General features: G+C 37.6%; 1 protein-coding gene and 1 long non-coding RNA gene across 3 annotated transcripts in view; one reads left to right on the top strand and one right to left on the bottom strand.

Annotated features, from left to right (window-relative positions):
• LOC127988847 (pappalysin-1-like) overlaps nt 1-21,784 on the top strand; it is an 89,788-nt gene that overhangs the window by 12,691 nt on the left and 55,313 nt on the right. Inside the window, exons 3-6 of the mRNA XM_052591388.1 lie at nt 15,481-15,626; nt 15,820-16,113; nt 16,273-16,465; nt 16,787-16,908. Of these exons, the coding sequence (XP_052447348.1) occupies nt 15,481-15,626; nt 15,820-16,113; nt 16,273-16,465; nt 16,787-16,908 (755 nt within the window). The remainder of the gene's footprint in view (nt 1-15,480; nt 15,627-15,819; nt 16,114-16,272; nt 16,466-16,786; nt 16,909-21,784) is intronic.
• LOC127988863 (uncharacterized) lies at nt 12,337-14,026 on the bottom strand. Of its 2 annotated transcripts, none has more exons than XR_008162027.1 (4): nt 13,704-14,026; nt 13,550-13,615; nt 12,736-12,872; nt 12,337-12,620 (listed from the first exon to the last, which is right to left on the bottom strand). It is a non-coding gene; the product is annotated as an uncharacterized LOC127988863 (long non-coding RNA). The 2 variants fall into 2 exon arrangements; XR_008162021.1 differs by having other exon boundaries at nt 12,342-12,620; nt 12,736-12,795.

Below are 21,784 nucleotides of genomic sequence, written 5' to 3'. Positions count from 1 at the left end.
AGTCCATCTGCCATCAGTGGTTCAACTCTAATGTTATGAAGCGACAAGAATACTTTTTAAACGTGAAAAAATATATATATTTCCGGATCACTATAGTGCAATTTTGGAGAATATCCACTGAACCCAAGCAGCATACGATCTTCTGTGTCAGCTGCGCAACAAGGATATGGTTTCTACGTGTATTTATGCTGTTATTTGAACAAAAACAGCCCATCCGTGCAGCGCGGATGACATTCTCCAAAATGGGGCTACAGTGATTCGGAGAGACACAGAGGAGATGAGTTGTTGAATAAAGTCATTATTTTTGTTAAGCTTCCAAGTTTTCATCCAAAATATCTTAAATTATGTTCAGAAGATGAACACATTTTAATAGGTTTGGAATGACATTTTACAGGGTAAAGTGATTCATTTTGGGGTGGAGTATCCCTTTAACTAGATTTTGCAGAGGCAGTAAGTTTGCAAGTAGCGTTAACATTGAAATGTACAGGGTTCTCTTAAGTCCAAGTTTACATCAGAATTGTGGACAAATTGTGAAATAAAAAGTTCGTATTTATTCATATTAATTTTTCTAATACAACATATCACTTAAATTGTTGTGCTGGTTATGTGTTTATAATAAAAAAAATAAAATAAAAACAAGGACATGAAGCAGTTTCACAGGTGGACTTTTGAAACTGTATGTCTGCTATTGAAAGCAAAACCACTGATTATCATTTAGTGCAGTTTAGTGTATTTAATCAGAACAAACAAGGGTATTTAAGGACAACTAGTGATCTGTGCCAGATAAAAAAAAAGAGAGGCATGTCAAGGTCCAAGATGAAAGTTTTATTCTCAGGAAACAGAAACTGAATATGGTTGAATGATTGCATATTCAATATCTGTAAATCGGAACAAATTAAATATAAAAGGCATCACTTACCTTTGAGAGGTTCTATAAATTAAAATATTGGTTCCAGGTTCATAAACTCATTGCACTATGGTACTGCTTGCAAATTGCACAATCATATTGCTTCCTGTCCGTATGTGGTTACAGATCCTTAGTTCACCGTATTTGTTTTTGCTGTAATTGCAGTTTGTTCTGTTGACGTTTTTGTGTGTTCGTGTGTGTGAGATGAGACTAGAGCATGTGGTCAAGCGCAGAGCACTCCAAGTTGTTGCTTGTTTTGATTTGATTATGGTATGTCTGGAGAGCTTTGCCGAAGGCTGCATAACGAAGTGATTTGACATTCCTTTTTGATTGTACAAGAATGCATGAACAAAGAGTTGTGCAAGAACAGAACAATGAAATCAAATGCTGTGGTGAATTTGTTGTTGCCCAAGACCTATGCAGATGTTGCAGTCAACTTAAAAATCTGCAATTTTCAACAGACCTTGTTATTGAAGGGTTAGTTCACCCAGATAGCAAAATTATGTAATTAATAACTTACCCTCATGTTGTTTCAAACCCTTAAGACCTCCGTTTATCTTTGTAACACAGTTTAAGATATTTTAGATTTAGTCCGAGAGCTCTCAGTCCCTCCATTGAAGCTGTGTGTACGGTCTACTGTCCATGTCCAGAAAGGTAAGAAAAACATCATCAAAGTAATCCATGTGACATCAGAGGGTCAGTTAGAATTTTTTGAATTTTTTGGTCCAAAAATAGCAAAAACGACGACTTTATTCAGCATTGTCTTCTCTTCCGTGTCTGTTGTGAGAGAGAGTTCTAAACAAAGCAGTCTGGATATCCGGTTCGCGAACTAATCATTCAGTTCAGCAAATCGAACTGAATCATTTTAAACGGTCGCATCTCTAATACGCATTAATCCACAAATGACTTAAGCTGTTAACTTTTTTAATGTGGCTGACACTCCCTCTGAGTTCAAAGAAACCAATATCCCGGAGTAATTCATTTGCTCAAACAGTACACTGACTGAACTGCTGTGAAGAGAGAACTGAAGATGAACACAAAGCCGAGCCAGATAACGAACAATAGATTGACTCGTTCACGAATGAAGAGCCGTTTCTATCAGGCGCATTCGATTCGTGAACCGAGGAGCTGATGATACTGCGCATGTGTGATTCAGCGTGAAGCAGACCGACACACAGAGCATCTGAACTGAACTGATTCTTTTAGTGATTGATTCCGAACTGATTCTGTGCTAATGTTATGAGCACGGGTAAACCGAAGGCTTGAATCAAGGGCAATCATCACAAATGACGCCATTACGTCGAGCGCAAAAGAACCGGTGAACCGTTTTCTTCAACCGGTTTATTGAGTCGAACTGTCCGAAAGAACTACTGGTGATCCGAAAACCGATGCAACCAGTTCTTGACTCATGAACGAGTCAGTCTATTGTTCGTTATCTGGCTCGGCTCAGTGTTCATCTTCAGTTCTCTCTTCACAGCAGTTCAGTCAGTGTACTGTTTGAGTAAATGAATTACTCCAGGATATTGGTTTGTCTGAACTCAGAGGGAGTGTCAGCCACATTAAAAAAGTTAACAGCCTAAGTCATTTGTGGATTAATGCGTACTGGAGACGTGAACCGTTTAAAACGATTCAGTTCGATTTGGTGAACTGGTTCAAGAAGATCTGGTTACATCGAATGATTCGTTCGCGAACCGGATATCACAAACTGCTTTGTTTTGTACTCTCTCTCACAACAGACACGGAAGAGAAGATGATGCTAAATAAAGTCGTTGTTTTTGCTATTTTTGGACCAAAATGTATTTTCGATGCTTTAAAATATTCAAACTGACCCTCTGATGTCACATGGACTACTTTGATGATGTTTTTCTTACCTTTCTGGACATGGACAGTATACCGTACACACAGCTTCAAATGAGGGACTAAGAGCTCTCTGACTAAATCTAAAATATCTTAAACTGTGTTCTGAAGATAAACAGAGGTTTTGCGGGTTTGAAACAACATGAGGGGAAGTTATTAATTAAATAATTTTACTATCTGGGTGAACTAACCCTTTATTAGAAAAAAAAATCTGCATTTTATCAAAGGGGGGGTGAAATGCTATTTCATGCATACTGAGTTTTTTACACTGTTAAAGAGTTGGATTCCCATGGTAAACATGGACAAAGTTTCAAAAATTAAGTTGTACGTTTGAAGGAGTATTTTTGTTCCCAAAATACACGTATATCGAGGCTGAGCACAGACATTTCACTGATCAGACCGATTCACTGATCAGAGCGAGAGCGTCGCGAAAAGTCACAAAAGAAGTGTGATTTTGGTTGCCAGGGCAAGACAACCCTGCACAGATTACCAAAAAAAAAACAGCATTAAGGGACCAGTGGATGGAGTTTATTTTTACAGAGCATCAACTGAGTTGTGCAAGTGTTTTTGTTTGTTCCCTGCATTTCAAAGATGCTTGTTTTACAAACAAGGCCCAGTTTGATGATGGATTTGCGTATCGTTTATTTCTTAAGGATGATGCATTCCCAACGAAAAAGGGTCACGATCGTGTGTTGGAACCGCAGGCGGTGAGTAAAACTGCCTAAAATATCTCTGCCTCCTTGTTAGTGCGTCCCCTCCCATGCCTGAGACCCGGGTTCGAGCCCCGCTCGGAGCGAGTCGTTGCTGCTGCTGCTCTCGTTCAATTTCAGCCTCGGGATCTGATTCTGGATCATAAATAAACGGCTGAATCTGACTGTAAGCCATGGTTTGTTTTGGATGATGGTTTTTCCCTCACGGTAATGTCACAGTTTCCACATGCTCTCAACGCAAAAGCCTACTGGCGCTCGTGATTCTTTAGCTCCGCCCACACGTCACACCTCCAGCTGGTCATGTTTTTCCGGGAAAAATTGGTACAGACTATCTTTCTCTTATGAATATAGTAAAACTAAAGACTTTTTGGAGTTATGAATTAAGTAACATAATATAAACTAGTGCTAGTTCTAGTCTCGTATAGCCAGAGTTTTGACTGCAGAAGGTATGGACTCCATGGCAGCTTTTATTGGCTAAGAATCACCCAAGAGGCTGTCTGACAGACATATAAAGGAACTAGTCACAGTTCGCTTTGTTCAGCATCATATTTAGGGGCATGAAAATTTAAAGTGTAAAGGGCTGTGCAGCCAATAAATCTATCATTCAAGAATGCTGTGTGAAAAAAAATATGAATAAATGTCTTCACACTTTTGAAAATCCAGCGTTTATCTGTGCAAGATTATGATTTTTGAACAAAGATGATTAAAACGTCTCCAGAATCTGCTTTTGAAGAAATATCGCAAATATTGCATCTGATTGCGCTAATAGTTTTAAAAACACACAAGGTTTACATATAAACATTGTTGGTTATGTCTAAAGTGAAAGTAAACGGTTAAAAGAAAGAAAAACTGATGTGTGCCTGTATATTAGACACGCGCAGGTCTTAAAGAGACAGCAGACTAATAGTGCTAAACGTGCTGTCATTAAAGGGATAGTTCACCCCGAAATTTTTATTCTGTTATTATTTACTCGCTTTCATATTGTACCAAACCTGTATTAATTTCTTTCTTGTACTGAACACAAAGAAGATATTTTGATGAAAGTGTGTTACCAGAGTTGCTGGACCCCATTGTCTTTAATAGTAGGGGAAAAAATCCTATGGAAGTGTCAGGGGAACAGCAACAGTTTGGAAACCCACATTCTTCAACATAACATTTACGTATGTTTAACCGAAGAAAAACTCAATCAGGTTTAAAACAACTTGAGAGCTGGCAAATGATATCAGACTTAACATTTTTTGGTGAACTAATATTAATAAAACAACAAAACACAAAGATAAAAATCACTCACTACTCTTGACTGAAGAACTTTAACATAGTTACTTTAGTATGAATCAATGTATAATTTATACAGTGTTTTATTTTTATATTTGTTCATTACATTTCTTAAATGATATGGATAATATACAATACATGAATATTAATCAGGTTGTGTGCATTCACTCAAACTGGTTTGCTGAAATCAGTTCAGGGACGATAAGAGGTGAGCGCCAGCCAATGAGATTGCCATTTGTGCATTAGTTCCTCCCACTACAGGAGAACCCAGCAGTTCTTAAAAGCTGAAGAATTCCAAAGGAACACCGTTATTTTGACAGGAAAATACAACAAAGAATATTGTTTACATGTAGCTTGTCAACTCTCTCTCTCTATCTCTCTGCATGAGCGAGACAAAGTGACGACAAGTTAGGCACCTTCACACTAGAGTTTGTGGTAACTTGCGTCAAATACAGGTGCACTGCGCATTGAGATGATCTGAAAAATAGCACAGATCACTTGATGGAGAGTGAAATTCTGAAGTGCTCAGTTAGTGTGTTCGGCGAGTGCTAAACTGAGCTATACTTATACTTACCTGTCACACACTGGCGAGTAAAATCTGAGAATTTATTAGCCATTGGCTAATATTAGACCTTATTTAGTCGCCCAGAGTGGAGATTTAGTCTCACATGCGAGTGATTTACTCGCAATGTAGAGGGTTGATTTATAATATGTGATTTTTTATTTTATTTTTAATAACAAGATAAAATAATGACAAATTTTATCGTCGCCCACTTTGGCCTAAATATCTGCCATTTCTTTATTTTATATTTATATTTATTGTGAGGCTTTGTTTTTAAAACAGGGAAATTAGTTTGTCTATCCTGCTTAGAAAACTTGCTAAATATTAAAACAATCGTGATAAAGAATCATGATTTTCATTTTAAAAAAAAATCATGATATGAAATTTTTGCCACATTGCCAACACCTACTGACCAAAAACTTTTGAACAGTACTGCATCAATGTAACAACATTGACCATTTCCATTAAACCACCACTGACATTTTCAATGTGCACTTAAAGCTAATGCATTTAAATGATATGTTTGGGTCACCCCACGACTGCAGAGCTGGTGGGGGAAACGGTGGTAGAGCGAGACAGTATAAAAATGAGTCAAGTCTGTGTAATTGCATGAGTCGAAACCCATACATCTGGCTCATTTTCAAGCACTTCAGACAAGCTCTCAGTGTCAAAAAGAGAGTGATATCATCACTTCTTTAAAAACTAGCTGTTCGGTTTCAGTTCACACATGCAGATTTTATATAAACATGGTCGTCTATACCTGAATTGACATGAATTTCAGGAATAAATTGAGCTTAAGTGCAGTACTTTCACTGTTCACTGGCGATTCAAAGGTCACAGCAGTGCAAGAGAGAAAAGAAAATGCATTGCATTCCTAAGTGTATCTCGATCGCATACCTGATTGTCTCAGAATAGTCAAAGGTATGTTGTACCGCTGTGCGCTCTCTTTCCTCCTGCTTTGTCCAGGACTCTCTTGAAGAGGGCATCCAACTCAAATAATAATAGTATCTCTGTAAGCCTTTTGTGAGACTTCACTCTGCAGCATAATCTAAGCCACTCGGCTTGTAAACTAAGCCGGCTAATAGCCAGTTACCTTATCAAGGATTTGGACAGGAAAAGCGCACTCTTAGCACCTTTTTATTCTTATGAAGGCTTGAGAGACCACACAAGTCTACACAAGTGGCAAAATAAAGATCTGCCTTCCTCTGTATTGCATGCAATGCCACACACACTTACCCACACAATCACAAGGTCCAACCCCTGGTGTTCAGAAGTTAGTTTGGATAAAGAGTTAAGCCCTGAGGACAGAAGGATTTCCTCTTTTTAAACTGCAGCAATTAAATAGTACTTTAACATGCCACTGTGAGGCCAGCTGATTCATTTGTGTGCAGAGCCCTTTTCATTGGGGAATTCCACTCCACCGCAGTTACAGCAGTGGACACACTTACTTGCAATGAACTAATTAATTGTATTCTAAATATATTTGGCTTCTGAAATAAAGTGAGAGATTTACGCGAACCAAATAATGCTGATGCTTTGTTGCATTGTCATTGTTGTGTGTCCGGCTGTCTGCATGAAATGTGACGGTACATAGCTCATGTTGAGTCAGAATGAATGTTTTTTCTGCCTTTTAATATTCTTTTTTTTTTTTTTTTTTATAAGGATAATAGTTTTGAAACAGCCAATATTGCCACATAGATACACAGTGTTTAATGCATAACATAAAAAAAAAACCTGTTAAAAATTATCAAGGCATGTTTTTCAGACTGTATTTAATGCCCCTAAAGGGGACACGGCGATAAAAAAAATAAATAAATAAAATAAAAAGAAAAAACAGTAGTATCAACGCTTTTGCTATGCTTTCGGTTGCAAAACAGTTATATCTGTATCATAAGTATTATCTCTCAAAACATTTGTGTTCTCTGACAAAAAAAATTAAATATAGTTATCATTTCCATCATAAAACATTTGTGAGTGTAGAAAACGTTTCTCCGTGGAAAGCAAAAAAATTTCAAGAACTTGAAAGCAATAATAATTTTTTTTTAAACCTCCATGACCATGTCCTTTTATGGGCCCCATAATATTTCACAAATAACAGTGAAAATGTAAATGTAATAATTTTTACTTATGTGTTTGTGAGTGTGTGTGTGTGTGTGTGTGTGTGTGTGTGGGTGGGTGTGGGTGTGTGGGTGTATATATATACACATACACAAACACACACACACACTCACACACAACACTGCATAGGAATCAACAGCAATATTTATATACTTTACTTTTAGTAAAACATTTTAATATAGTTGATAATATACATTATTAAATGAACATTTTTGTAAACATTTTACACAATTTAATTGTCAGACGTTGGAAAATAACTATTTAAACCTAATTTAAATTGAAATAACATGAAGAAACAGAACAAAATGAGACCAACTAAATCCAGAAGAAATGCTTCTCCAAAATGCTTCAGAAAACCTGCAAAGCTACAGTACTGTTCAACATTTTGGCACTTGAGTAAAAATGCTGTAAAGTGAGGATGCAGTCAAAAATAGTGCCATAAATAGAGTTGATTAATTATCTTCTATTTAATTAAATAAATTGAATCAACATTTGGTGTGACCACACTATGCATTAAAAAAAGCTTTTGTCCTAGGTGCACTTGCACAGTATTTGTCAGGTAGCTTTGAAGGTAGGTTTCTTGAAATGTCTTGGAGACATTGCCACAGTTCTTCTGGACTCAGTCTGTCTCAGTTCATTCTGTTTCTTCATGTTATTTCAGACAGACTGATGATGGTGAGATCATCTCTCTGTGTTGAGCACTGGCTGCTGTCAGACTCCTTGTGCAAACAGAAATCTCACTGGATTATTACAATTAATGGGAAAAATAATGTTTGGAAATGTAAACTGATATTTACTACTGACACACTACATCAAAAGATTGATGTTAAACCATTTTTTTGTTGGTGGAAATACTAGTGGCCTAAGACTTCTACACAGTACTGTACATGTTGTTGTATTTTACTGCATAAAATAATTCATACTCTGAAAGTAGAAGTAGACTTTTTTTTTTTTTTTTTTTGCAACCAATATGCACCCACAAAATCCTGTTGGGACACTGAATGTAAAGGAAACACTGTAGGTTTGGCTGTCTCAATGTGAGTGTGCATGCCAGTTCACCTTACTACTTGTGTGAACCATGTAATGGTACGAAATAAATTTCCTCACACAAAGAGCAGCCTAGGGCCACTGACAATCTTAAGCCGCCCCTGCTGAGAGACTACAGTGAAACTGATCATTTACTCTATTCTTTTAATACAATATTTCCAGTTTTATCTACTTCAGTTCTCTTTTCTTCATACATCAACCAGCCCTCGTTTTCCGTAGACTTAGCATAAATGTATCGTCCCCTCTTCCAGCCCCTTTAAAGGTAACTTGTCTGTGAATTATATTATTCCTGTAGAGGCTAGCCTGTGAACTTCACGCCTGGTTGTGCATGATGCTAATTGTATAGATGATTGATCACTCCTCTTATGTAGTTGGAGCTGACGAAAAGATCCCTGAAAGGCTGAGAAAATTACAGCCCTCTCTGCCAACTGGTGAACACTGCCATGCCAACCCGCCCCGAGCAGCTCTACGCAAAACCACACTCAGTACATCTGGATGTAAGGCCGTCTTTACTGATTCAGATGAATAATACATGGGTGTAAATGGATGAAGCCATAATCATGCATTTAATAGGCATTAAATATAAATGTGTCAACACACCACTTGGAGCACTCTGAGTGCAGTCAGGCGGAACTGATCAGCAGTGACGTCTGCACCATTCCCCAACCCCTTTTTGCACGTTTAATGGACAGCTTTCCTATGACACAAGCCTGTACTGTGCATGCTAATGTGTAGATAGGAATGGATTACTTTTAAGATGTCCAGGAAGACTAATTTGGCATTCATAAAGGTGATCACCTCCGAATGTGAGCCTAGTGATTCGTTATGTGGCTTCAAATGATCGTGAGCAGCATAGTGCAATACATGACCACTGATGCCTGCATGCTTTGGCTAGACATATGCCTACTTTGGCCTGCTGTTTTTGTAGTAGGCCTACTTCCACATCTGATTTGTGGTGTGCTTTTGTAAGTGAGCCAGTGGATTAAACTTAATTGAACTCAGATTAGGTGGCATTGACCTACAGTAGTGGAACTTTTATTAAAGCAGAGGCCTACGTTTTTTAAAAACAAGCTCTTTTTGCACTTACTCTATAGCTGACTTATCTCATCATGAAACTCCCTGACCACTTTTCCCCTTCTGTACAGCCAAAAAGCCAGCCAAATATTTTCATAGGAAATAATGAAATTCCTGAAATTATTAGGAGGGAAACCTTATATCATTTGTTTTCCTTAGATTTGTCCCCTGAGCTGGCTTCCACAGTTTCACAAGCCAAGTCTTTTGATACTGCCCAACTGTTTATTTTTATTTTTATTTTATTTTGTTTTTAAGAAAAGACGTTAGTCCAAGTATTGCAGTACATAGGTTCACTTTGGTGATGCTTAAATGCAATATTACAGATATACCAGTAACATTCATGCTTATAAGTCAAAAAGTGAATGGTTCTTTTCTGTGATCATAACAGTACCGTTCCTTGTAAGAATATCTATTCTATTTGGAGTTGTTTTCTGAATATGTGTGGAATGAAGCAGGTAATTTGAGATCTGTACCACACAAGATGTTTCCACGCTGTGCTGCATCTCATTGGCAGCTGTGTTGGCTTGTAACGTCACCACCACAACTAATCATCAGTGTTCTGCCTAGAGAACATCAGACCCTCTGCCATGTTTGTTCATATTTGTGCATCAAAATCAAGTTTTTGTCTTTTTTTCATACATATAATGACTTGATGAATTTTTTTTTATGTTTTAAAAAAAAAAAATAATCTTGTGTTTTTAATCTTCAGTTATTAAGAATAGTAGAATGATTTCATAGATATTATGTGACACTGAAGACTGGAGTAATGCCATTTAATGCTGAAAATGCAGTTTAAATGGCATTTTAAAATATGTACGAAATCTAGTTTTAAATTGTATGAACATTTCATAATATCATTGTTTTTACTATGCAGCCTGCAAATGCAGTAAGCATAAGAGACTTCTTGCAAGAACTTTTAATTCAATATAACTGTCCCACTGCTGCTCAACCAACAGCCACGGTATATAAGGCTTATGAGAAAATAAATACCAGGAAATGATCATCCTGTCTCCTAGACCCGTGTCTTCCTTAGAAGGTTAATACATCAAGAACAACTACAAAGTAATTCATACATTTTCATAATGTCTCCGCTAAGCCAGGGTTTAGCAGCATGGCAACAGATACCATCTTTGATTGATTCTCCCGGTGAACTGGCTAACAGATGTTGCTCTTAAGATGAGGAATGAGACCTGGCTGTTTTGTTTTGTTTTGTTTTTTTTTTCCTCAATGAATAATGGAGGTGGGTGTCAAAAGGGGAAATGTTTTAAGAGAATTAAGCGTGGCCTCCCGTAAAGACAGAGGAGGTTAGAAGAGAGGCGATATGAAATACTAGACGTCTGCACAAATATGAATATATGCATGCTTACATGCTGTTGTACTTATGGAAATGTGCGTCTTCCGCAAGCCAGCATTCATCACTCCAGAGAGGATTGTCTTTGCCTGTCTTGCATGACAGTTATCACTGCAGGGGAAAGGCTTGGATGGGAATAACATGCCCAGTGTGTTTGAGGTTAAATAATAAGCATTTTAAGGGGGCCGTGTTTGGAACTATCCAAATGACACAATGCATTCCTAACTAGACAGGGCCAGTGACCTCTGACCTCAGCTCTGGTTGCAGAGCGGGGCTCAGGTTTCCTTCCAAATACAAGCCCTGTGTGACAGCCTCACTACAGCAAGTATCCCAGAGTGCAGTCTGGACGATGGGGCGGGGCGACACGTTGGGGCGGAGCGACACGTGTCGCCCCGCCCACCTCAGCGGTTATTGGTTTATGATTAAGATGAGCTTATTGGTGTACAGATGAGTGACGATTTTACAGCTTATTGGTATAGAGAATTATGACGCTATTTAGCAGGATTGGAATGCGGAAGTAGACACTCAGATGAATGAACTTTTAATATAAATTAAAAAGTGAATATAAATGTTGTGTTTTTGCATTTATTGTTGCATTTCCACAACATCCCGTATAAATACAAAGAGTTTTGGATTACGACGAACAGAATAGAAATATATGGTCTACTCCCTCAATGGCTGTAGTGTAGACGCTACCTCGGCATTACTCGCTGGTTTGAAAATGACACGGCAATATTATGCGAAGTATGGTTATGTAGATAGTCATGGAGTACCTTGATTTATATATTCAAATTATATATACATACATATATATATATATATATATGTGTGTGTGTGTGTGTATGTGTGTATATATATATATATATATATATATATATGTGTGTGTGTGTGTGTGTGTGTGTGTGTGTGTGTGTGTGTGTGTGTGTGTGTGTGTGTGTGTGTGTGTGTGTGTGTGTAACAAATTGTCACCAGTCTCTGAACGTCACCAATAATATTCTGAACATTCCCTTGGCCCCTACGAAAATTTACCATGGTTCTGCTACAGTAACTATAGTAAAACTATGGTGTTTTTATAATTACAGCTCACAGTAATTAATATGCCAACAAATATTTTTACTACAATAAATCCATGGTTACTTTTTGCAAGGAAGGAACTATACAGGTTCTAAAGAACTTGCCCAAAAACACTTGTTACTTTCTGTTATTTGTTTTCTGAACTGCACCACTGAAAACCTCATTAATCCTCACAATCCTGTCACAACTAAATTAAGAATCCATTATGAGCAATGCATAGCAAATGATGTTATCATCAAATATGAGAAACCTTAAAGAATGATAGACTGATGTAAATGACTGAAACCTGTTGTCATGCACGTGTTTTCCATAGCTTTTTTATTAAAACATTAAACACTGCAAAGTTTAACTTTAAATGACATCAATTAATACATCAAAACCAGTTGATCTCAGTCCATTCTCTATTTCCCTTCAATTAACTTAACACACAAATGTTTTTCATGCCGCAAAAAAAAAAAAAACAGTCCTTGGAAGAAAATCCTGTATAAACAAAAGCCCAGAAGATCACCACGCCGGTCTCTTCCCTGTACCCAGTGGGTTAAACTTGAAAAGGGCTCCGCACTGCAAGCGTTCCCTGATGCTGTACATCCGTCTGAACTCGTTCCAGTCAGGAGACAGGAGGACAATTCTTCCAGTTGGCCACAACTTATAGTGTAAAGACAAAATACATGAAAGATAATAATAATAATTCAAAAAAAGTTTAACAGCCTTCTACTACAAAATTCAATTGGAGAATGAGCATTAAACGGGAAAATCTTACTGTCTAGCCAGGCAAACTGTGCCGCTTTCCGAAAAACTTCGGAGCACATCCCTAAACCATCTGCAAACCAGAGAAAGTGTCAAATATGGAGAGTCACCCGCCAACAAAATAACTTCCCTGAGGATTTCCAGGGGAAGCTGTTGAATCAAAAACATACATAGGTTTATTTATACATGTATATAAAAGTTATTAAACATTATATAAACACTGAATACAGACAACCGTGCTTTAAAACTCTCATTAAAAACTATAGATTGTAGTCACAACTGCATACTCATTCTTTTATAATAACACTAATAAAATGTTAATATATACAGTACTGTGCAGAAGTATTAGGCATGTTAGTATGTTCACATTGAAAAAAAAACTGTTTTAAGACAATTATTTATATCTTTTGCTGTGTGTCAGTAGGATATATTAGTTTACATTTCCACACATTCATTTTGCCATTAATTGTAATAATCCAGTGAGATATTTGTATATATTTGTATGCATGATCCACATGAAGATCTTTTACATTGAATATAAATATTTCTGTCTTATATGGTGAACAAAATCCACATTAGATCGCAAACAGAAGTTATTTAAAAAACTCGCTGAAAATGAATTAAGCTGAAATGATTTTAAATGTCTTTGATGCTGATGTTAACTGATAGCTATATTTTAAATAATCCACAGTGCTGACCAATATAGTACTTGTACATAATACCAATTTCACATCTGAACAACTATGTAGCTGTAATAACTAAAATACCTCTGCATGTACACACATATGTAATTATTAGTTCTTAATGAATGTATGTGCACAAATAACCTGCTTTGCTGGACTCTGCCTGAAGACATGGTGAATGGTGAAGTTCCTCCCCTCAGTGGTTGAGCTCTAAAAGAACAAATGTCAAGAGGTAGGTATATTGCTAGATATAGTACAGAGTAATGTTTCATGTAGCAACATTCAAACAGCTACATACATTTGCGGAGTAAAGCTGTCCAGGAGAACAGAACACCACCACCTCCTGATCATGTCATCCTGAAAAATAATAATAATAATAATATACACACAAAAATCATGCATGTCTGTTCAAATAACTTGACAAATGTGATGCCATACCTCTGTAAAATCGAACCTATGAACTAAAGCCATGTACAGAGTGTACTGTTACAATCCACAAAGAACAATAAAATGAGCAATTTATAACAATTATTAACAATAATTATTCAAATTGAACGTACCATGGATAAATAAATGATCGAACATCGCATTTCATATTATAAAGATATTTACACAACCACTTTTACTCACCTCAAGCAATCAACGGAATAGCGTTATTACTCTGCTGCTGTAGTTGCCACCGTTCTGTTTGTTTCAACGACACGTGTCGCTCCCCCTCGAAGTGTCGCCCCGCCCCATCGTCCAGACTGCACTCTGGGGTTACTCCACTACAGCCGTTAAATTACAAACACTGCTTCTCCTGACAAATATTTGCACACACACACACACACGTGCTCTTTGTGTACATTCTGTTTTCTCATCTATCTTGAGTGATATATTTAATTAATTTATTACTTCAATGTGTTGAAATTATATTCACACTTAAATGAAATGTTTAGAGAGTCAAGTAAACAATATGCACCACTTGTAAATCCAGTGATTCATATAGATATAGGTTTTCCTATTTGAGACAATTCTGACTCACAAGCTATCAGTTTGATTCCATTTCATTTGGGTATATTTCAGTAATGATCATTATTAAAAGAGGTGGCTAATAAATGTGCTCATTTGATCAAATTCAATACAGACCGTAATCTCAACTATGGTTTATTTTGCTGTTGCACTAAAGTTTCAACATTGAGGGAGCTGTAAAAATGAATGAAAGAAAATCCTAACAAGAAAACCCTAACCTAGTATATTGCAAACCCAATAATTGTAAAAATAAGCAACAGAGTCTGAACGAGAGCAGCAGCAGCAACGACTCACTCCGAGCGGGGCTCGAACCCGGGTCTCCGGCATGGGAGGGGACGCACTAACAAGGAGGCAGAGATATTTTAAGCAGTTTTACTCACCGCCTGCGGTTCCAACACACGATCGTGACCCTTTTTCGTTGGGATTGCATCATCCTTAAGAAATAAACGATATGCAAATCCGTCGTCAAACTGGGCCTTGTTTGTAAAACAAGCATCTTCGAAATGCAGGGAACAAACACAAACACTTGCACAACTCCGTTGATGCTCTGTAAAAATAAACTCCATACACTGGTCCCTTAATGCTGTTTTTTTTTTGGTAATCTGTGCAGGGTTGTCTTGCCCTGGCAACCAAAAACACACTTCTTTTGTGACTTTTCGCGACGCTCTCGCTCTGATCAGTGAATGTCTGTGCTCTCAGTGCTCTGCTATACGGGAGCGTGCGCTCTTCCGGCAGAAGTGCCCTTAGCACCCATATAAGGAAATTCCGCTCCATCTAACGTCACACAGAGCCATACTCGAAAAAAACTTTCCGAAACTTGTGACAAACCGGAAGGAGTCTTTTGGGAACAGAAATACTCCTTCAAACGTACAACTTAATTTTTGAAACTTTGTCCATGTTTAGCATGGGAATCCAACTCTTTAACAGTGTAAAAAACTCAGAATGCATGAAATAGCATTTCACCCCCCCCCCCCCTCCCCTTTAAAAAATTTATATTTGATTGTAAGGTTTTATGCATACATTTTGAATATTTGGCGTGTTAATAAGTCTTTCTTGTTCTGTAGGGCTTACATGAATGTGAAGGAGCTGAAAGAGGTTTTGAATTTGGATGGATCTACACACTTGAACATCTTCTTTGCTAACTCTTCTGATGAAGACATGGCTGGCGTGGGCACTTGGCCCTGGGATAAAGAAGCTTTAACGCATTTAGGTAAATAAATATTTGCACCACTACAATGTAGATAACAACCTTTGGGTTAACATTATTTATATTGTAGTTTTAAAGCATTTTAAGAGCATTGTATATCAACTTTCATTGTCATCAGAAAAAAAAAAAAACACATTAAGCAGGTATCAAAAAAATCATGCTTATAATACCTGTTCTCGCTCTGTCTTCTTTTGAGGTGGGATTGTTTTAAACCCTTCATTTTATGGTACATTTGGCCACACTCACACCATGATCCATGAGATTGGCCACAGCCTTGGACTGTACCATGTCTTCAGGGGAATCTCAGAAGTGGAGTCCTGTAACGATGCCTGCTTAGAGACTGAGCCTTCTCTTGAGACAGGAGATCTGTGTGTAGATACCAATCCCACACCCAAGTACAAGTACTGTAGAGATCCTGAGCCAGGCAACGACACCTGCGGCAGACGTCATTTCATAAACACCCCCTTCAACAATTACATGAGCTATGCTGGTGAGACATATATCAGCTCTAAATGTCTGCTGAGTAGAAGCCTTCTGCAGACACTTTATTTTATTTTTTTAGCATTTTCTGTGCTGACTTGGATCTGTGAAATGTATTTAAAATTAGTATAACATCTGAGATTTCTTTGTTCATTTTATTCCCATAAAGATGATGGCTGCACAGATTCCTTCACGCTGAACCAGGTGGCCCGGATGCACTGTTACCTGGATCTGATCTACCAGTCTTGGAGACCTGGAAGTAAACCAGCTCCTGTTCCTTTAACTCCACGAGTTACGGCCCAGGATCAAGAGTCTGTTACACTAGAGTGGTTCCCTGCCCTCACCGGCCATTACTCAGACAGGTGAAAAGGACTAGGAGCCAAAGCTATTCCTAGATAGGTTATTAATTTGTTTTATTAATCAAGAAATGATTTATTAATTCAAAATTTATACAATTATTAAATATGTATTCAAATGTTATCACCTGATTTCCACCATAATTAAAAAATGTAACATTCATTAAAATTGTGAAACCCTAAAAGTGACATCATTTGTATTGTAAGTTATTGAAGAAAAAAAACAGAAATAAAAAGAGTTAAAATGTATTAAGAAAAGCCAATCAAGAGGTTGTTGTGGTGTTGCTGTGTCTAAGTTGCTACCTTGGCTGTCTGTTGATTTCCTAGAGAAGTGGGATCAGTTTGTGACAGATGTACTGAAATTGGGGTGCTGCTGCAGTATGCCTCAAACTCCTCTTCTCCCAGACCTTGTGCTCCCTCTGGCTACTGGAGCCCTCGTGAAGCAGAAGGTAAGACTCAATAATGCTGATGAATCCTTAGTCTAAAATATTGCACATAAACCTGATGTATATGCATTCTTGGTTTGATTCATATGCACTTTTAAGGTCAGGTTTTTGTAAAAGCAGACTGACCAGAGGTGCATTTTCAAAAGCATTGTTAACCAACTGTGGTTGCAAGTTCCATTGCTAACAAAATGGCAAGAAACAAAAAGCAGTGATGTAGTACTTACAGGAGCATCTCAGTAAATTAGAATGTCATGGAAAAGTTCCTTTATTTCAGTAATTCAACTCAAATTGTTAAACTTGTGTATTAAATTAATTAAATGCACACAAACTTAAGTAGTTCTTTTAATTGTAAGTAATTTTGGCTCACATTTAACAAAAACCACCAATTCACTATATCAACAAATTAGAATATGATGACATGCCAATCAGCTAATCAACTCAAAACACCTGCAAAGGTTTCTCTGAGCCTTCAAAATGGTGTCTCAGTTTGGTTCACTAGGCTACACAATCATTGGGAAGACTACTGACCTGACAGTTGTCCAGGAAACAATCATTGACACCCTTCACAAGGAGGGTAAGACACACACATTCATTGCCAAAGAAGCTGGCTCTTCAGAGTGCTGTTATCAAAAAAATAAAAAAATAAATAATAATTATTATTAAAAATGTATGCATTTAGAAGACACTTTTATCCAAAGCAACTTACAGTGCATTCAGGCTAAACAATTTTACCTAACATGAGTTCCCTGGGAATCGAACCCACAACCTTCTGGTGTTAACACAATGCTCTACCACTTGAGCCACAGGAACACATATCCAAGCATGTTTACATAAAGTTGAGTGGAAAGAAAAAGTGTGGAATAAAAAGATTCAGAACCAACCGAGAGAACCACAGCCTTATGGGGACTGTCAAGCTAAACTGATTTAAGAATTTGAGTGAACTTCACAAGGAATGGACTTAGGCTGGGATCAAGGTATCAAGAGCCACCACATACAGACGTGTCAAGGAATTTGCTGGATCACAGACAACCTCAGAGGTGTCTTACCTGGGCTAAGGAGAAGAAGAACTGCACTGTTATCCAGTGGTCCAAAGTTCTCTTTTCAGATGAGAGCAAGTTTTGTATTTCATTTGGAAACCAAGGTCCTAGAGTCTGGAGGAAAAGTGGAGAAAGCTCATAGCCCAAGTTGCTTGAAGTCCAGTGTTAAGTTTCCACAGTCTGTGATGGTTTCGGTTGCACTGTCATCTGCTGGTGTTGGTTTATAGTGTTTATTTTTTAATCCAAAGTAAAGCACCCGTTTATCAAGAAATGTTGGAGCACTTCATGCTTCCTTCTGCTGACCAGCTTTTTGAAGAGGCTGATTTCATTTTCCAGCATGATTTGGCACCTGCCCACACTACCAAAAGCACCAAAAGTTGGTTAAATGACCATGGTGTTGATGTGCTTGACTGACCAGCAAACTCACCAGACCTGAACCCCAGAGAATCTATGGTGTATTGTCAAGAGGAAAATGAGAAACAAGAGACCAAAAAAAAAATGCAGATGAGCTAAAGGCCACTGTCAAAGAAACCTGTGATTCCAGATCACCTCAGCAGTGCCACAAACTGATCACCTCCATGTCATGCCGAATTGAGGCAGTAATTAAAGCAAAAGGAGCCCTTACCAAGTATCGAGTACATGTACAGTAGATGAACATACTTTCCAGAAGGCCAATAGTTCACTAAAAATGTTTTTTATTGGTCTCTAATTAGTTAAGATAGTGGGTTTTTGTTAAATATGAGCCCAAATCATCACAATTAAAATAATCAAATCAATAATCAATTGGTCCATAGAGCTTTGTGCACATTAATATTTTTACCACGGGGAATGAGTCATGTTTTCCAGTGCTGTATCAATGATCTTGCCCTCGTAGTTCAACCTTTGATCTGGTATCACAGAACGAAGCCAAACTGCCATGGCAGGTTATTCTTATTGAAATTCTGAGGAATCAATTTTTTATCCAGTTATTTTATGTATAAAGTGTATAAAAGAGTGTAAAGTATCTGTGTTATTTACCCTACTTACTCAATCGCTGAAGAAGCACTAGCTAGGTCCTAACGGCCATGACACATGCCCACTATTTTAGCTCAAACTATAAAAGCTCTTGAAAAAATGACATTGAAATGTTGAGAACAACTTCAGAGACCTACATTCCAGAGGCCAGCTATTTTTCTGTGTAATTACTTAATCACTTCATTTGTGTTGCTTTTTAAATGGGTGAGTCAGACTTGTGGCGGGCAGAGCCGTAAGGGCATGCTTGTATCCCTCAAAGCCAAGTCGGCCCAGCAGTTGCTACACGCAGTCAGCTGAGAAGGCATGCCCAGGCTTGCCATGGCCACAGCGCTTTAACTATGCTTTGCATTTGGATGGCTTCACTGGTGTACTTCATTGCCTGGGCCATCTTTCCACTGTTTACAATCGGATACAAAACCTGACTTTGACGACCTGCAGCTGGCTCAAACCTCTGCCCTTCACCGCTCTCAGAAAATCACTTGCCTGCAGTCCTTACCTCATCCAATGAATGCTCCCTGTCCTCAGTCATCTAGGTTAAAAAAACAAACAAAAAAAGCCTTTTTTTTTTCCTCCTGTTCAGATGTCCTTAGTTGGCTTTTTGGAAATGAGCATTATGGCAGTGATGCCCTTATCGTGTTGCTAGAATTCAATAAAAGAACAACACAGGCACAACAAATAGATGGATGTGAGAGTGCTGTGCAAAGTAAGCCCGATTTGCTACGCAAATTACTCTGCGGTTTCTTGTGTCCATAAGAAAGATCCAACAGTTGATTGAAAACATGAAAAAGATTAGAATAAATGTGTCACAAAACCAGGAATGCTAGGAATGACTTGTGTCTCCGTCCCACTTTTACCAATTTTTTTTATTATCATTATTATTTTTTTAATCTGAAAATGTTAATCTTTTCTTTTTTTATCTTTTTTGTTTGCTTTGTGAGTTTGATTCATTTGGTGAGAAAATTTTGATATAATTTATCAGTTTTGTTTTGTAAAGTCCAGTTCTGCTTGATGGCTCACAATGGCCTATTTCTGGCTTTGTCCTTTCCCCCTTATCCATCTAATATTTCTTCTAATATTCCCTTGATCAGCAGCTGAGGTACATGGGGGGATCTATTTGGGAGACATTTAGCAAAAATTTTTGCATTTGATACTGCAAAAATGCATCTAGTTTCAGAACATCCCAGTTTGCTTTGGCCATCTAATTGATCAACAAATATCCCTAGAACAACGGTGATATCCGAGTCAGATGTGCGAGGGAGGTTACCCAGATGCTTGGCTGAGGTCAACCAAATAAACAACACTTTTGGCCAATGCTTTTTTTCCATTTGTCATTTAACTTGTAGTCAGACTAAAATGATGCTTGACTGAGGTCAACCAAAATAAACGTGAAAGAAGCTTTTACCTCACCTTATTTTTAAATTCGTCGTGCAACAATTCAGACCAAAGACCAGCATTTTAAAAGCAATAGTGGTTTCAAAATGGGATGCTTGAGCCACACTTAAAATGTATAAATGCCATTTAAATTAAATTAAATTAAGGAAATTACAAAGAAAAATACACATTTTTTTATGCAAAACAGAAAAAGATGCTTTGTAGTCCCCTCCCCCTTCTTTCTTTCTTTATTTCTTTCTCTTTTTTATTTTTCTCATCACAACATGAACAATCATATTTGTTTTGAAATATTTAAGCTAAATATAGCAACTTTATTCTGCAAGACAACAAAGGAGGATAGAATTAAATAAATAATATTCTACAAAAGCTCATCATTATAATATAAATTTATGAATTATCTTTACTTAGTATAGACGCGAGCTTGTAGCTGTTGGCCACTGCTGTAGGTCTCTTTTAAGCAGATTTTCCGTCAGAGTTTCAGTGGGGCCTCCCTGTCAAGCTCACCCACTCTCCGGGACCCTCCCCCTTCTGCTGCCTCACAATGACCTCTTGACAGTTTCTAAAAAGGAAAAACTGGGCCCAGGGCCAGAATTCTCCCCATGACCTCATGCCGTCTCAACGAAGAACATCATTTTGCTCTCTTATAATCTGTTTGTTTGTTTTTGAAATGCCATTCATTAATCCAAGAACCCAATAATTGTATGTAATAGTCATTGCAATTGATATTGTTCAGGGCAATTTCTACAGTCTTTTATGTTCATCTGCAAATAATTAGCAGTGCTTGCTATGGCAAACATGGGTAATGCTATTGGTCAAACTTAGGTTTAAGGGTTTAACCGCATTGCAATACCCTGTAAAGCATGCTAGCATCCTAGCGGCATCAATGTGCCCCTCTTATTTTTATAGGAACAGTCCTGATTTTCATCCTCTGCTGTCCTCCTTAGGTCCACCAAACATAGAATGATTCTGTGGAATGATTGACTCATTTAGAGTCATTTGTTTGTTAATTGGACAACACTGGTCATGCGGTGTGTGTTTAAGTTACTAAAAACAATCAGTTGATAAGTGTCATCTGTGTGTGAATCAGACAACACTGGTGCTCTATGTTGTGCACAGGACATTTATATGGAAAAAAAAATGTTTCCGATTAATAGCTTAGAGAAAAGTGTCTTTGTTTCCATCCTTTGCTGACCTCCTTAGGTCCATTAGACAAAGAAAGATTCAGTAGAATGATTGACTCATTTAGAGTCATTTGTTTTTTAATTGGAATACACAGCTACACTAAAAAGAATCAGCGAGTCTTGTGTGCGTCTTTAAAAAAGCTGGGCCTAGTGAACATCCATTATTTCTTTTTGGCAATATTACCATTGTTCATACTTTAAGGGTTTAAGGGTTTTCAACTGCATAGCAATACTCAAGCACGCTAACATCCTGGC

The sequence above is a fragment of the Carassius gibelio genome, chromosome A5, assembly GCF_023724105.1.
Source record: "Carassius gibelio isolate Cgi1373 ecotype wild population from Czech Republic chromosome A5, carGib1.2-hapl.c, whole genome shotgun sequence".
NCBI lineage: Eukaryota > Metazoa > Chordata > Actinopteri > Cypriniformes > Cyprinidae > Carassius > Carassius gibelio.
This window is presented reverse-complemented; position numbering and strand designations above follow the sequence as displayed.